Source organism: Rhinoderma darwinii, chromosome 5 (assembly GCF_050947455.1).
Source record: "Rhinoderma darwinii isolate aRhiDar2 chromosome 5, aRhiDar2.hap1, whole genome shotgun sequence".
Lineage (NCBI taxonomy): Eukaryota > Metazoa > Chordata > Amphibia > Anura > Rhinodermatidae > Rhinoderma > Rhinoderma darwinii.
This window is the reverse complement of record NC_134691.1, coordinates 280,843,281-280,860,654: the sequence shown is the minus strand read 5'-3', so window position 1 is coordinate 280,860,654 and position 17,374 is coordinate 280,843,281. Positions and strand designations below refer to the sequence as shown.

The 17,374-nt window shown below is 40.3% G+C and overlaps 1 protein-coding gene across 2 annotated transcripts in view; it reads left to right on the top strand.

The window, feature by feature from the left end:
* LOC142651931 (ubiquitin-conjugating enzyme E2 E2) overlaps positions 1 to 9,408 on the top strand; it is a 200,020-nt gene extending 190,612 nt beyond the window's left edge. For both annotated transcript variants that reach the window (XM_075827207.1, XM_075827206.1), the window contains exon 6: positions 8,528 to 9,408. In XM_075827207.1, coding sequence (XP_075683322.1) covers positions 8,528 to 8,625 — 98 coding nt within the window. In that variant the 3' untranslated portion in view covers positions 8,626 to 9,408. The remainder of the gene's footprint in view (positions 1 to 8,527) is intronic.
* Positions 9,409 to 17,374: the final 7,966 nt, after the last annotated feature.

The following is a 17,374-nucleotide window of genomic DNA, read 5'->3' as shown; positions in this document are numbered from 1 at the left end:
TTGTGAGCCATTACATGGACACACGTCACTTCCCCCATCAGACTGACTCCAGATCCCTTAACTCCTAAGGCCCCATGCACACGACCGTGTTCGGTCCGTGATATACGGTCCGCATGTCGGCTGCATGTCCCGGACCGAACACAGTGCAGGGAGTCGGGCTCCTAGCATCACACTTATCTATGACGATAGGGGTCACTGCCTGTCCGCGGAACTACTGTCCCGTACTGTAATCATGTTTTAGTGTGTGACAGTAGTTACGTGGATAGGCAGTGACACCTAGCGTCATAGATAAGTATGATGCTAGGAGCCCGGCTCCCTGTACTTTGTACGGTCCGGGACAAGCGGCCGACATGCGGACCGTATATCACGGACCGAACACGGTCGTGTGCATGAGGCCTTAGTCATCACCCCTATAACCTCAGTTTTATTGCCCCGGCTTATCTTAAGGATGTATCACCTCATGTACTAATTGTCTTTGTGTAACGCCTGACTGACACAAACGGAAACCATAGGTGATAGATATGGTGCCAATGGTTTCACCTTGTCTCCATTTTACAAATAAATGACTTAGGCTTCGTTCACATCTGCGTCAGGGCTCCGGTATTGCAGGCAAGTGTACTGTGATCTCAGTGGCAACCCCTCCCGCCTAGGCTTGAATTACATCTCTGACGCCTCCTGTGTCAATCATTTTTCCCTTTATAGTTGTTTAGGGTCGTCAAAACTGTTGAAAGATTCCCTTTAAATAGGCAAATTTGAAAGAAGGTCTTTAGGGTAGTTGCATATTGTTTCTTCCTACTTACTAAATTGGTCATCTGGGTGGTGCAGGCTAAGGGGATCTTTGTCAATCACATTGGTCTCAGTCAATCAATAAAGGGCTCACCGCAGTGCTGATTTGCTGAAAGCAATGTCATAGCCAGGCATTCCCTCACACTGCACCGCCCAGCTGATTAATTTATTAAGAAGGGTTTTTATATCAGGAGACCCCCTTTTCTAAATACAGACGCCCTGCTGATTAGTCGATCGCAGTGCTGACAGCTGAAACCTTTTGTGATCAGCTGTTGTTTCCAAAGGAAGCTGCGGCGGGCCGCCATAGGGGAAATGTAGTAGACTATATGCAATTATAGGGCATAGTGAAAAGGGTTGTCCAGATCGGACTACCCCTTTAAGTAGACTTTTTGAAGCACTGTGTAGTGGGCACGCTTAGCATCACTACGATACTTTTTAGATTTGTCTGTAATTAAATCTGCTCCAAGACAAATGTGTTTTAATAACAGACGATAAACATCTGTAAAAATCAGTTACCATATCTGGTTTAATTTTGGGTAGCACACATCTGTCCAGACATAAAGGAATATGCTCAGAACTGACAAATATCATTTATGGATCCCCCCCCCCCACCTTCTCACTGCACGACCGCAGTGAGGAAAACTTTGAATGGCATGGCGAACGAGCAAGCGCATTGTAGCTCTATTCAAAGTCTATGGGACTGAGGGAGACAGCCGAATACAGAACTTGCTTGTTCTCGTCAGTCCCATAGAAATTGAGACTAGAGCAACAGGGCGCATGCTCGTCCTCCGCTCCATTCAAGCGCCTCCTCATTTCGGGGGGGCGCCGTGAGGAGGAACGGGGGTTCGGAACCCAGTTCTAGTTATCCGTGGGGGTCCCAGTGGCGGGGCTTCCAGCCATCAGACACTTATCACCTATCCTGTGAATTGGTTATAATTGTCAATTCAGGGAATACTACTTCAAGAGATGTATCTTGTTTTAGACTGTCATCCCTCACTGAATATTGGGCTTAGCCTGTTGGACATATTTTTTCAAAAGGGAGATGAGCCGGCTGTTAACCTGGCACCGTATATTTTGGGGAAAACCTATAGGATTGGGAAAACCTCCATTTTCATCAGATTGTCAGTAGATACTATAATTTGTACAATATTTTATGGCTGCCTTTCGAAGCTGTGATAAAGGAAGGAACACGTAGGAAAGATTACAATATAGATTTCATGCATGTTTCAGTGTATCGCATGCCATAAAATGGCATATATATGCTGAAATAATTGGCGCTAGTATTGGGTACTATTTCTGAACAGAATGCACCTTTTCTGGGGCTCCTACCAGTAGAAGAAATGCCAAATATAACGTATCATTTCAGTCAAACTGACAGTGTCCGTGAATAATAAACGGTCATTGTTACTTGATTGTCTATAAAAATACAGAAGCTTGTATATGTCGACAGATTAAACAATTCATAATTATTGATAAATGACCTCTACTAACTATTCACAAAACAACATTAAACTTTGCTGTACAATATATTTTAGTGTACAAATGGCTTAAATTTTTTTGTACATATAGGATATTTGTATATTTTCTTAAATATATCCAAAAATGTGCAATGAGGTTTCTTACAAATGGGTCAATAATTTACACATTGTAATGCATATTTATTGTATGTACTGTATTTCCCTCTAAATGCTTCAAAGTGTGGCTCAGCAGGGTAAATCATGCAACGACGTCACTATTACACAAAAAAAAAAGTACATAGGATGTGAATTTGGCTCCACTACTGGAGATGGTGGGGAAGGAACAGCGGTAACTACAACAGGGGGTGGGGACGGGATGTTGTTGGTTGTATCAGGATACTAACTTTTTACAAGTATATCACAAAGAGGAGCTCTGGCTCGCACATCCCTGGTTGTAGTGCGGACCTGAGCCTATATAGCGTGTCGTTGCTGGCTCCTAACTTTTGGATCCGGCTCCTAAACCTGGCAAAGTTTTGTCGAGGCCTGTGTTAGTGTGTATTGCATAAATTTCTATTCACTAACATTGCAGAGCTGACCATTACTGTAAGGCTATGTTCACATGGCGTAATTTAGAAGATGGAACATAAAACTCTGCATAATACACATCAAAAACACGTGTGTCTTCACATTGAAGTCTATGGGAAACTTTAGACAGGCATTTTTCAAAGGATACTTGGTGGGTCGAATGTGCAAAAATACACGTTAATAAATGCTGTGTGAACAGGACCTAAGAATTTGTCTGAAAAAAAGAAAAAGGTATTGTGAGAAACCGGTGTAAAGAGAAAAAAAATAATCTTCCGATTTAATTTTCAATAACCTGATATTATTAAAAAAGTTCCATTCTCTAATTTCCATCTTTATAATCCTTCTTCCTTTAGTTACTTGTCTTTTTATTTCATAGAAAAACTCTATAAATTACACAATAATCACTGTATATGAGGCTGTGTTGTCAGAACAAACCCTAATGTGGTAATTATCAGATAAAATCCCAACCCGTTTGATACAATTATGGAAATATATTTTATAATTAGCATAAGAGGCTTTCACCATGCAAGCTCCGGCACTTTCCTGAGACCTTGCAAACATGGAACAGCCAAGAATACCTCTTAAATAGTTTTTAAGTATTTACTGTAAGTAAATTGTACCTGTGGGTAAAACACATTAACGAGTTGAAATGATTAAATATTAATTGAATTTATGCAATATCTTCAGACTTCACTGCGAGTTAGACACTATAGACACTCGGTGACTTGTCCACATGGCCAGCAGGCTTGTATTCAGCCAGGTTGCCAGTCTGTAGAAAATGCTGTCATAATTGTTAAATTATGGGAAGAAAAGTGATATACTGAGTTATCCCTAGTGCAAGGGGAGGTGCATGACTACTGAAGGGGAGGTGCATGACTGCTGAAGGGGAGGTGCATGACTGCTGAAGGGGAGGTGCATGTCTACTGAAGGGGAGGTGCATGTCTACTGAAGGGGAGGTGCATGTCTACTGAAGGGGAGGTGCATGTCTACTGAAGGGGAGGTGCATGACTACTGAAGGGGAGGTGCCTGACTACAATATTTGGTGTTCACGCGCTACCCCTTCAGGCCCTGCACTAGGCACAACACAGTTCATCAGTTTTTCCTAAAGTGTTCCTTTGAAGGGCAGGTAAAAGACGAAACAAACCTCAACTGTTTTTAAATCGTGTGTAAGAGGAAAAGACACAAAAAGTTGCTTTATAGGATATGGTCTGCTATTTTACATGAGATGGTTGACTGACATATAATATGCTGATCTGAAGGAGTTGTGGCAATAACATACGACAACCGTGACACCATGGAATATAGGATGGCTTGCTGCCTGGGATCCAGTCTGATGCTACAAGTGCGGACAAATTTGGGAGCCAGAGGAATTTGAAAAGAAAAAGCTCTAGCGTGCGATCCCGTTTTCGTTTCGCTACCCTTTTGTTGTGCAGCACAAATGTGTTTTATGTTTTGTTTTTATACACAACTCTCTTGGCTATGAGCATCATCAGTAATGATGTTGAACTCTAAAAGTAACTACATTTTATATGCACAGGGACAAATTAATGGTAACAAGTATTAAACTTTTAAGAATATTTCCAGAACGAATTTATTTAAGCAGAGAACATTTCAGTGCTGTCTTTTAAAGACGGGACTTTACAATTCTCTTTGCAGTTCTCACTGTTTATGAGGAGTTGGTTGAAATTGTGGATGCTCTTTAGGGTACTTCACGTGCAGCTGGAAAAATCCACTGTGGATTTTGCTGCGATTCCGCAGAATTTTGCTGCAGATTCGCCACAGATTTCACACCATACATTGATCCTTCATGCACAGGACCGTGCCCGTAATTACGACGCGTAATTATGGGCATGGACGGCGGCGGACAGCCGGACGTTTTTACGGGCCGTGCTCCCATTATAAAGTACGGCTACAGTATTCATCCCATCAAAATGATGGAACCCTTGCACAACGGAAACAAACTGAAACAATTGGCACTGGATCCGTCACCATTGAAATCAATGGTGATGGAAACGGAAATCTATGGTTTCAGTTTGTGTCAGTCAGGGCTCCGTTTCGTCGGAACGGAGCCCTGACGCAGATGTGAACGAAGCCTTACTTGTTTGTCACTTCTCCATTTGTAAAGCTCTGCAGAATATGTTGGCACTATATGAATAAATATTATAATAGTAATTACATTATAAAATATTAAGGTAAACTTGAACAATAAATACATAAAGAGCTGCGTGACCCCCGCCGCTCACACTTATATGCTATGTCTAGTGGATATGCCCAAAAAAATGTTTGCAAAGCCCCTGTAATCCATAAATTCAAAAAGACCTTTGCAATAGAATCTGAAATCTTGCAAGACCACATAAACAGGAGACTGAGCAAATATAATGAACTATGAGACTACTATAATTACATTAACTACTATAATTACATTTTAAAGTGATAGTAGCATGTTTTATGAGAGCATTTTATTTTGAGTTCTCATCTTGGAGGTGATAATCTGGAACCTATAAGGACCCCTTATAGCTTGATTAAAGGGATTTAACATATAAGTGCCAAGCTCTTGGTCATCGGTATATGATATTTAATAATAACTGCCAGACCTAGTGTTTGATATGTCAATTCCCTCATCTGGGCCACACATTCGGCAATTCAATGCCTTTTCCTCATTTGACTTGTAGCTCATTATTATTATTTGCAGTAGGTCTTATGCCCTACACCACGTGCTGGTTAGATATGTGGAAACCTTGAACAACACTCATTAACTGCTCCGTTACACATTTAATGATGGCTCAGGAAACCGAGGCAATTTAAAAAAAGAATGAAATGTAAATCTATCTTATCATTACGGCTAGCTATGTTTTCCGGTTTGCAGGCCTTATGACGTCTGATATTCTCAGCAAAGAGGCTGCCTTTATTCATGTAAATATTTTATAACTAGCGTTCTGCAATAAAACAGATGTACAATGATGACAGTATTGATCTGAAGATTGATAGATTTGACCTAACCGATCAGTGATTAATCTCTTTTTACTTGGGGGATGCCCTGCAGGACGACATTAAAGCAACTAATATGTGTCTTATGCCTGTTTAAAGTTGTATTCATTGCACTTTACAGTTATCAATGATTTAGATGTCCTTACTGGTCATTTATTTTATAGCAGATGCCGACATGCCACTTTTTCTACTTCATTAATAACATTTGATGGGTTTTTGTAATTAATGGAGTAATGCCGCTGTGTACTTTGTTGTTGTGGTTAAGCAGAATGTGACGTGGTAGATTTGATGTAGCTTTCTATATATCTAACTTTGTGTTGTAAGGTATTTCTGTAACCATATGTTGAATTGTATTAATTCCTTAGTGACATCCGCCATACATCTACAGCGGATGTGCACGGGCTCACGAGTTGAGCCTGCACCATACCCATTGGCTGCTAGCTGTTTCATAGAGCTGACACCTACCTGCAATGGCCGGGATCGGAGATAACTTTGATCCCGACCGTTTAACCCTTCAGAGGGCGCAGTCAATAGCGACCGCGACATCTGAACAGTTAGAGGAAAAGGGCTCCCTCCCGCAAAATCGCGGTGTGCAAGCAGTTGCCTTGGCAGTCAGAGGCCTAGTGAAGGCCTCCAGACCTGCCTTCTGCACCGTACTATTAAGGTTTTTCTTAAAAAGAGAGCAAAGAAAAAGGCAATAACCATCGATCACATGATATAGTCCACTAGGGGGACTACAAAAGTTTAAAAAAAGTTAACATTTAAAAAAATAATAATAACATAAATAAAATGTTATAAACAATAAAAAAGTAAACATAATTGGTAGTGCCTAGTCCGTAAAAGTCTGATCTATTAAAATATCACGTTATTTATTGTTATTGTAGATTGTACAGCACAGCGATTGCCGTAAAATCGTAATCCCAAAAACTATGGCGGAATTGTTCTCTGTACATTAAATGGTACATTAAATGATATAATTAAAAAAATACTTATCCCACCAAAAAAAACAAGCCCTAATACGGCTACGTCGACGGGAAAATGAAAACGTAATAGCTCTTGGAATGCGGCAATAGATAAAAATAAGTGAAAATTAACTGTGTCCTTAGGTTCCTACCCATTGCGAACAAGTGTTAAACTGGCTCATTCTTGAGAATATTGGTGGTTCCTACCTTCCGCCAATCAATAGGTCATAGAACATTGCGGTGGAAAAACCCCTTTAAGGCCTGTTAAGGTTAAGTGATGGCTGAATATGTAGAATGTATGCCTATATCATCACACTGATTCCGCACTGTATTCCCTTACCCCACTTTTGCAATTCAACCAACTAGCCGCATCCAGGAGGACATTGAATGGGTACTTCAACTGAATATCCTCTGTATATTACTAAAGGGGGAGAACCACTTTAAAGCAGATCTGTCACATTTTTGCTGCCCTGTCTGAGGCCTGCATAAAGAAGTGACAGGCACACTAATTTCAGCATCTTTTACTTATTAGATAATGTGCATCCGTTTCTGAGAATTAAGTAGTTCTACTTGTGGTGCAACTCCAGCCGCTGATTGACACCTTTCTCCCTGTGCACAGTAAGGCTATGTTCACACGGGGTATTTTGCCGAGTTTTTTGACGCGGAAACCGCGTCGCAAAACTCGGCAGAAACGGCCCGAGAACGCCTCCCATTGATTTCAATGGGAGGCGTCGGCGTCTTTTTCCCGCGAGCAGTAAAACTGCCTCGCGGGAAAAAGAAGCGACATGCCCTATCTTCGGGCGCTTCCGCCTCCGACCTCCCATTGACTTCAATGGGAGGCAGGAGAAAGCGTATTTCTCGCTGTTTTATGCCCGCGGCGCTCAATGGCCGCGGGCAAAAAACGGCGCGATAATTGCCGCGAAAATCGGCGTGCAGGGAGAGGAATATCTGCCTCAAAGTTCCAAACGGAATTTTGAGGCAGATATTCCTCCCCCAAAATACTCCGTGTGAACATAGCCTAATAGGGAGAAAAGTTAATGAAAAAAGTAGCAAAAAAAAAAGCCACAGTGTGCTCACCCAATGTGTACGTTCTGGGATCTGTAGTTCCTCAATGGAGTCCAGCAAGGAGGGGGCTTGCAGGCAGTCAAGAAATTCATGGAAAGAAGGAAGTTCCCCAGCACATCCATAAAATATAAAAAGAGCTTTATTTTTTCTTCTTAAAAATCCAAGGAGGACACAGGTTAGGCGTGTTACAGCTTACGCGTTTCGAACAAGACTGTTCAAGAACAGCCTTGTTCGAAGCGCGTATACTGTAATACGCCTAACCTGTGTCCTCCTTGGATTTTTAAGATGAACAAATAAAGCTCTTTTTATATTTTATGGATGTGCTGAGGAACTTCCTTCTTTCCTACTTTGAATAGACGGAAAAGTGTCAATCAGCGGGGGCAGCATGAATATACTTGGACTCAAGCTTGCCGTGCACCGCAAGTATAAGTACTGAATACTCTGAGACTACGACACATTACCTTATAAGTGACAGCAAGCTGAAATCAGACAGGGCAGCATAAATATGTGATAGATCTGCTTTAAATAAATGTCCCTCTGTAAACACTGGCAATAAAATTACTAGATGCTGTGAAGTTGGAGTAAGAAGGAGACTGTGGTGTAATGTTAGTGGTTCTGGAACTGCCTCATTAAGCATGTGGGTTTTACTCATAATGACAGTTATGTCTTCTGTTTCTCTTGCAGCTGATCCTCTAGTTGGAAGTATCGCCACTCAGTACATGACCAACAGAGCAGAGCATGACCGAATGGCCAGACAGTGGACCAAGAGATACGCTACATAGGATTTATTACAGTGGACCTGAGCAAGCACATTCACTAAGTGCATCAATAGCTCCTTTATTTGTTTTTGTTTAGTTTTTTTATTTGTTTTATTTTTTACATTTTGTGACAAAATACTGTATGTCCTTTTTATTAAAACTTTGTTAACTTAAATTCTCCCGAAAATATGTGGGGATTTTAGTTTCTGTGTAAGAATCGTTGAATATGTGATAGTATAGAGCTTTGTTTGAAAGCCTTGTATCAATATTTGTGTTTTTTTAGGAAGATAGGGAACTATAATTTAAATTTCAGTTACCCCCTCTCTATATTTAGACATATTTAGTGTTTGATTTTATTATTTTTTTTTTATATATATATATTTGTTTTTTGTTTTTTTTTGTACCTAAAGTCTTTCATGGTGGGTGCATGCTCCGGGGAAGAGTGTTTTATAAATAACATTTGAAAGAATGATTCACTGTGCAAAATATATGCTGTGTTTACCCACTAAGGACTTTCTAAATGAACAAAAAGGGGTATTTTGGGCTATTTAAAATTGCTTGTAAATTACTTTAGCAAATTGTGAAACAGTTAATGTACACTTGTTTTATGAAACACTCAATAAAAACACTTCAAAATATGCATAATTCCTGGAAAAGCAACATTGAAAGCGACTTGTAGCTACAGAAACAATGGATACCTGCAAGCAGTGGTCTCAAACAAAAACTTATGGAAAGAAAGCAATTTTTTTGTTTGTGTACTGTACATTAGAGACATGCAACCCAATGAAAATAAAAGTGTCAGCTGTATGTGTTTTGTGAAAGGACATCTTGGAATGTTACCCAAAAATTATTTTACCACCATATTGAATAATTTATGTAACAGGCAATATTAGCTTGTACAGTTGTCAATAAAGTGATCTCTCACACTGGCGCAGACCTTGACCAATTTTAGAAGCAAAATAAAGAGGCACAGGTTTATGAAAGGTCATACAGTTGAAGTCATAAGTTTACATACACCTTAGCCACATTCATTAAAACTCAGTTTTTCACGATTTTTGACATTTAAACCTAGTACACAATCCCTCTCTTAGGTCAGTTAGGATCACTACTATATTTCAAGAATGTGAAATGTCAGAATAACACTAGAGACACTGACTTATTTCAGCTTTTATTTCTTTCATCACGTTCCCATTGGCTTCGTCGTTTACATATTACACGTTAACCGTGCCTTTAAATAGCTTGGAAAATTCCAGAAAAACATGTAATGGATTTAGAAGCTTCTGACTGTCTAGTATTATTCTGAAATCCTAACTGACCTAAGATAGAGAATGTGTTAGGATTAAATGTCAGGAATTTTGAAAAACGGAGTTTAACGAATACGTCATGGTCTTTCCAATAGCCTTTAATGATGTATACATTAAACAGACACCATTATATTCTATGGGTGACGTATACGATAAGTGAATGCCTAATAGTGGCCTTCATCACTCATAGACTATAATGGTATCCGTTTAATGGATACGTCATTAACACTCTTTACCCCAGTTCATGTTGTATCCGTGTAATGGATACCATTAAAGTCTAAATGCCACTGTTCGGCATCCGTCAGAGCCTAGGCTTAACGTATACGTCAGGAGCTTTTTCCCAACACAGTTATACTGCAGCTCCTCCTGTCAATATGTGAAAAGAAGGGAGAGGGAGCAGCGCACAAACAGTGGACAGGGAAGTGAACCGAACATGTACATTCACCTTACTACTGTACTGCTGGTGGATGTAACCTAGGACAACCAATTCAAACTGGGGGTGCCCCATTGACATTGCATAGTCCGATAACGTGTCACTCATGCATTTTTGTTTATTCAAATAAATGTTTTTAAGATAATTAATATTTCTAAGTATAGAGGCTCATTACATTGGATGTCTATGGTGAAACAATTCCTTTAATTTTGCACATAGCTGGAAAAAAAAATCCAATAAAATATATCTACCCTATTTATCTCCCTTTAACTACAATATTCTGTTACTGATGACATCAGGAACTCAATGTTTTTTGCTGATGATGGCGCCCTGGAAGAACTCTAGTACCTACAGTTTCAGGTCGCATGCAAATGGCACGGGTGTGTGCCCGGAGCTTTTTATGCTAGCACCTACGAGTGCATCCATACGGCGCCATATTATTGAGGTTTTCTCCTCTAAAAGCAATTATTTTAGGGCGAATACCTCCAAAATATGGAATCTGATAAAGCACACTTTTTTTTTTGTCTTATTCTATATAAATATGAAGAAAAACTTTGTATGGAATCAGGCATACAGAGGTTCAGTATCGCCCTATAGATCTCTATAAGTGCTGCATTATGACAATGTACAACTCAGAACTTATACTGAAACAAAACACAGCCATGTGCAAGTGTGGGTCCTAATGCCAATGACACATGGGACAGCAGATAAAAAAAAGAGAGAAACTTTACAGTACGTTGTGAACTGCCATGGTTTTTAATACTCCACTGAATAACCCAGTCTGCTGTTAAAGAGTCTCTGTCACCACATTATAAGTGGCCTATATTGTACATGATGTGATCGGCGCTATAATGTAGATTACAGCAGTGTTTTTTAGGTCATAACTCTTACTGTTTTTTTAGCAGTGTTCTATATAGGGCACTTATAATGTGGTGACAGAGCCTCTTTAAGAAGCAGCGTGAAATGTATCAGTTTAATAAATTGTTATTATAAGACTTTTCATTTTAGGTCAGTAGCCATAAAACCATACAAATGTCAGTCAGTTACCAGTTAATGAAACATCACACAGCTGTTAGATCACTTCAAAACAAGTTATTCCCAATCTCTAAAGACATTTATTAAAGGCCCATAAACTGGAAAAGACAAGACTTCACACATATTTAATTTGTGTTTTCTTCATCGCCTTCTAGAAACATATGTAAATACGATTGCATGCTCTCCGCCATGGTGTTCCATAGCTCATCATCATTATGAATACATAATACATTTGAGCCACTTAGGATTGCTTCATTAATGGAATGATGATGATGATTATTATATCTTTTGTTATTTTTTTGTTTAAAAAGTTGCAGCATATTATTAAAGGAGAACGGATATCACAGTAAGGCCCCTTAATGTGTAAAAATATTTAAATTCTTGTCTTGAGCTATAAGAGGTAGAAATGACAGGTCTGCTGTGAGAAGAGGGGATCATGAAATACTGAATAATTATAATGGGAAGTTTAGTCTTTGGTCAGAAATTTCCTTTAAAAAGAAGCAAAACAAAATGGTGTGCAAAGGTGGATATTCACATTAATCTAAGGAGCTTCACAATCCTGTGCTGATGATTTTCATAAGAAATCTTTACAAGTTTCGGAGCTCTATTTTTCATTTACAGAACTCCATTTCCCCTGCATAGACATAAATATTGAACTATTGAACCTGATGATAAATCTGTGTGCGATAAACTACTAAGCTCCCTTTAGTGTTGACTGCAGGCAGCCATAATTATTTTTGCCTAAAGGGGTTTTCCTATCAGGGACATTTATGGCATGTCCACAGGATATGCCATAAATGTTAGATAGATGCGTGTCCCACCTCGGGGACCCGCACTTATCCCTAGAACGGGTCCCACTTATCCCCGGTCTACCTTTCTGTGTTCCCACTGCCACTTGTTATTTCTGACCATGTAAGTGGAAAACAGCGTAGCACAGGCTTTAATGAAAGGGGTGCAAGCCTTAGGGAACTGACCACTGTCCCTCTAGACAAAAAGCAGTTAATAGGCAGCACTCACAAAGGCTTATAGTGAAAAAAGAGGGTGCTTTATTGACCCCAAAGGTGCGACATTTCGGCTCACACAACCTGAAACTTTCTCAAGCCTTGAGAAAAACTCAAGTTGTGTGAGCTGAAACGTTGCACTTTTGGGGCCAATAAAGCACCCTCTTTTTTCCACTGTAAGGCTTTATTCAGACGAACGTGAATTACGTCCGTGCAACGCGCGTGATTTGCACGCGCGTTGCACGGACCTATATTAGTCTGTGGGGCCGTGCAGACATGTCCGTGATTTTTACTCAGCGTGAGTCCGCTGAAAAAAAGTCACGACATGTCCGTTCTTTGGGCGTTTTTCGCGCATCACGCACCCATTGAAGTCAATGGGTGCGTGAAAACCACGCATGTCGCACGGAAGCACTTCCGTGGGACAAGCGTGATTCACGCAACAGCTGTCAAAAGGATGAATGAAAACAGAAAAGCACCACGTGCTTTTCTGTTTACAAACATTCAAATGGAGTGTCATAATGATGGCGGCTGCGCGAAAACCACGCAGCCGCGCATCATATGCTGCTGCCCCACGGAGCTGTTAAGTGGCTTTTGCGCACGCAAAACGCCGCGTTTTTTCGTGCGCAAAAACGCCACGCTCGTGTGAATGAGGCAAGCCTTTGTGAGTGCTGCCTCTTTACTGTTTTTTATGTGTGTATATATATATATATATATATATATATATATATAGTAAAATCCTCCAAAATACAAGGCAGCACACCTCAATAGTGAAAAAGTGGATTTATTCACCACATGCGACGTTTCAGCCCTACTCCATGGGGCCTTTCTCAAGCTTGAGAAAGGCCCCATGGAGTAGGGCCGAAGCATCGAATGTGGTGAATAAATTCACTGTCGAGGCGTGCTGTCTCGTATTTTGGAGGATTTGACTAGGTATCTGGGGACACTGATCACGTGTCCAAACGAGAATAGTGCACCCTGACTGTGCCTATTTGGAAAGCGGGGCTGCTTTTTTATCTCTTTTTATATATATATATATATATATATATATATATATATATATATATATATATATATATATATAATTGTCCCTAGTCATACATGGTCAAACAACTATTAGAAAAATAAAATATCAACATATATATAATGATAAAGTTCTAGTAGTGCAAAGGATAGCTACCTCACTGTTAGTTATATATCTGCAGACACAGCATCAACAATATACCCACATGAGGATGTCAAAACCGTGTAAAGCAAGCCAGGGTATACAGACCTAACAATCCAAGGTTGGAAGAGAAACCAAATGGTTTTAACAGGTGGACATTCATCTAAGGCACTGGAATATTTGACATATTTCTTCTATAAGTGTGTACTATATTAACCTTTTGGTAACATGTCATGTAGATGTATGTGATAGCCGCCAAAGGGAAGTATGGAGCACTCATGGGTTGTGCGGGTGTCAGCTGTATGTTACAGCTGACACCCCAGTGCAAAGAGCGGAATTGTCTACTTAAATGCCGTGGTCAATAGTGACGGCAGTATTTAAGCCGTTAAAATAAGGGGGACGGCCCCCTCCGTGACAAGATCGGGGGGGCTATGGTTGTTATGTAATGAAGGACCCCAGGTCTGCCATCTTTGTACTCCTATGAAGCGCTGCCGGAGGCAGGGCTTCATAGGAGACTGTCAGTATAGCGATATACTGTAATACAGTAGTGTTGCAGTATATCATGCAAGCGATCCAACGATCGCTGGTTCAAGTCCCCTAGGGGGACTAATAAACAAAATTAATATCCATTTAAATAAAGCTTTTTTAATGTACAAAAAAAATATTAAATGCTCAAAAAAAACATATTTTTCCCTAAAGTAAATTTCATGTTATTTAACCGGCTCGGTGAACGCCGTAAAAAGTAATAATTTAAAAATACCCAAATTACTGTTTATTAGTCACCTTATAACCCCATAAAAATTGAATAAAAGGTGTTCAAAAAGTCGCATGTACCCCAAAATGGTACCAATAAAAACTACAGCTTGTCCCGCAAAAAATAAACCATCACACAGCTAAATCGACTGAAAAATAAAAAAGTTATGGCTCTCAGAATGTGGCGACAAAACAATTTTGGTTTTTCTTTATAAAAGTGGTAAAACATGAAGGAAACTATATAAATTTGGTATCTCCATAATCGCATCAACCCGTAGAATATAGATGACGTAGTTTTTCTCGCACCAGTCACCTCGTAAATACGAAACCCAAATAACCCAGGTGGATTCGCAGTTTTTTTCCCCATTCCACCCCACAATGAATTTTTTTCCGTTTCCCAATATATTATACGGCACATTAAATAATGCCATGAAAAACTACAACTCAACCCGCAAAAAACAAGCCCTCATACAGCTATGTCACCGGAAAAATATGCAAGTTATGGCTTTTGGAATGCGGGGAGGAAAAAACTAAAATGAAAATCCGAAAAATGGCTGTGTCTCCAAGGGGTTAAGGGTCTAAATCTTAGAGTAAGATTGATATTTGAACATGATCTAGAAAGGTGTGGAGAAGTGACGTAGCTTTCTGTACTCTACGAAGCATAATAAGAAGAGTGTATGTCATAAAGTACAAGTAGTATTCCTTGCCCACAATTTTTGTTAACCCTATGCTCGCCCTATTTTACATTTTTCATAACAATGTCTTCATATATGCTGCATACAAGCTGAGAGAGCAGACGGGCTTTGTTAAACATTAAATAAAGTACACATTTATTTGGTATTGCTATGTACTGGGTTAGGTGATTAATTTTGACAGAACATTTTTTTACTTACCTTTAGGCCCGATTCACACAGAGTTTTTGGAAGCGGAAAACACGCCAAAAAACGTCCGAAAATGTCTCCCATTGATTTCACTGGGAGGCGGAGGCGTTTTTTCCCCCGAGCGGAAAAACCGTCTTGCGGGAAAAAGAAGCGACATGCTCTATCTTCGGGCGTTTACATCTCTGACCTCCCATTGACAATGGGAGGCAGAGAAAGCGTATTTTGCGGCGTTTTTGCCCACGGCGCTCAATGGCCGCTGGCGGAAAACGCCACGAAAATCGCAGCAAACGACATGCAGGCAGATTTACATCTGCCCCAAAATTACAGATGGAATTTTGAGGCAGAATTTTCTGCCTGCAAAAAACTCTGTGTCAACAGGGCCTTAAAGTAAAGCATTCAGTGGAAATTGTATTTGTATCCTATTTTCCCTAAATGAGGTTTAAAAAAATAAATAAAGATAGCTTAGTTAAAATATTCACCTTTGAAAAGATCTTCGATATCTTTCCAAGGCTCAAATTCTGCCCTGGCTCAAAAGATCCCAGTCATAAAAGGGTTAATTTGTTATAAGTATGTGTCATTTGTCATTATGGTAGGGGCTAGCCTTGTTTGGTGTTTTAGTTTGTTATAGATAGGGATCATGGTTACATATAGTATTTATTAAGCTACTTAACCCCTTCCCGCGATTGGGCGTAACTGTACGTCCAGAATGCAAGTGATTTCCCGCATTCGGGCGTACAGTTACGCCCAAGCTTCAAACTGTCAACAGACATGGTGACAGCGTCCCGATCGCAACTGTCATAGACAGTTGCCGAGCAGGACTCGCGGGCACATGACCAATCAGAGTGGTCCCGTGCCGGAACGAGCTGTGATTGGCCAGTCAGTACTGACAGGCCAATCACAGCGCAGGAGCAGTGGTTTGCCGGCATCTCCCTCTCTGACAAGCTCATTCCTGTCAGAGAGCTTGTCAGAGACGGAGACAAGAAGAAATACAGTGTGTAAGTCAAAAAAAAACATCGATCTGCCCCTTTTCTGCCCTTTTGTGCCCACTAACCTGTGATCACCCCCTTTGGTGCCCACAGGTTAAGAAAAAAAAAAATATATATATATAATATATATATATATATTATATATAATTTCAGGCCACCACAGTGTCCTTCTGCCGTGCTGTGATCTGTCACCTGTCGCAGTACCCGGTCGCCATCACTCTGCTGTGTCCCTAGATTGCCCACTGCCCGAGTTCCCTGTTAGGTAGCAATGCCACGTCTCATTTAGTTTTTCCCCTGGTAAGTAGGGTACCCTTACTAATTGAATACAGCAGGGTCTGTTCTCATTCCACGGTTGAGAGTAGCGGTTTATTTTTTGATAAAAAAAAGTTAAAAAACATTTTTTTTAAAAATGTAAAAAAAAAAATTACACATTTTTTTTTTCGTTAGTTAAGTAGCAAAAGTTTATCAGTATGGCCAAAAGAGTCTTTTCAGGCGAGGAAGCATATGAAATTCTGTGTTCCGACACGGACAGCGCGAGTGAAGGTGAAGAGCAGTTCGTGCTTCCATCTTCCTCTGCATCCAGTGACTCTGAATCTGCACCCCCCAGTCGGCGCAGAAGAGCCGTAGGTCCTGCTCTGCCTGAGCTGACCTGGGAAGCTGCGGAGAATTATACCCCGGAGGTGCCTGAGTTTACAGCCCGCTCAGGCATTCAAATTGAAATTACGGGTTTCAGCCCCATTGATTATTTGAAACTTTTTTTTTCAGACTCCCTTTTAGCGTTAATGGTCCAGCAGACCAACATCTATGCGGAACAATTTATCGCCCAGAACCCTGACTCTTATTATGGGAGAAGCCAAAATTGGACCCCCACAAACCTAGTGGAATTGCGGAAGTTTTGGGGCATATTTTTAAGTTTTGGTCTAATAAAAAAGCCTAGTATTAGAGACTATTGGTCCCTTGATATTTTATATAACACCCCCATTTACCGCACAGTAATGACAAGGAAGCGCTTCGAAGCCATCCTGAAATTCCTTCATTACAATGATAATAGCCAGTGCCCACCCCCACAGGACCCAAATTTTGATAGGCTATATAAAATACGACCATTGATTGCCCACTACTCCCAAATCTTTTCCCACGTTTATACCCCCCAGCAAAATATTTAGGTGGATGAATCCCTAGTCAGCTTCAAGGGTAGACTGCACTTCAGGCAGTATC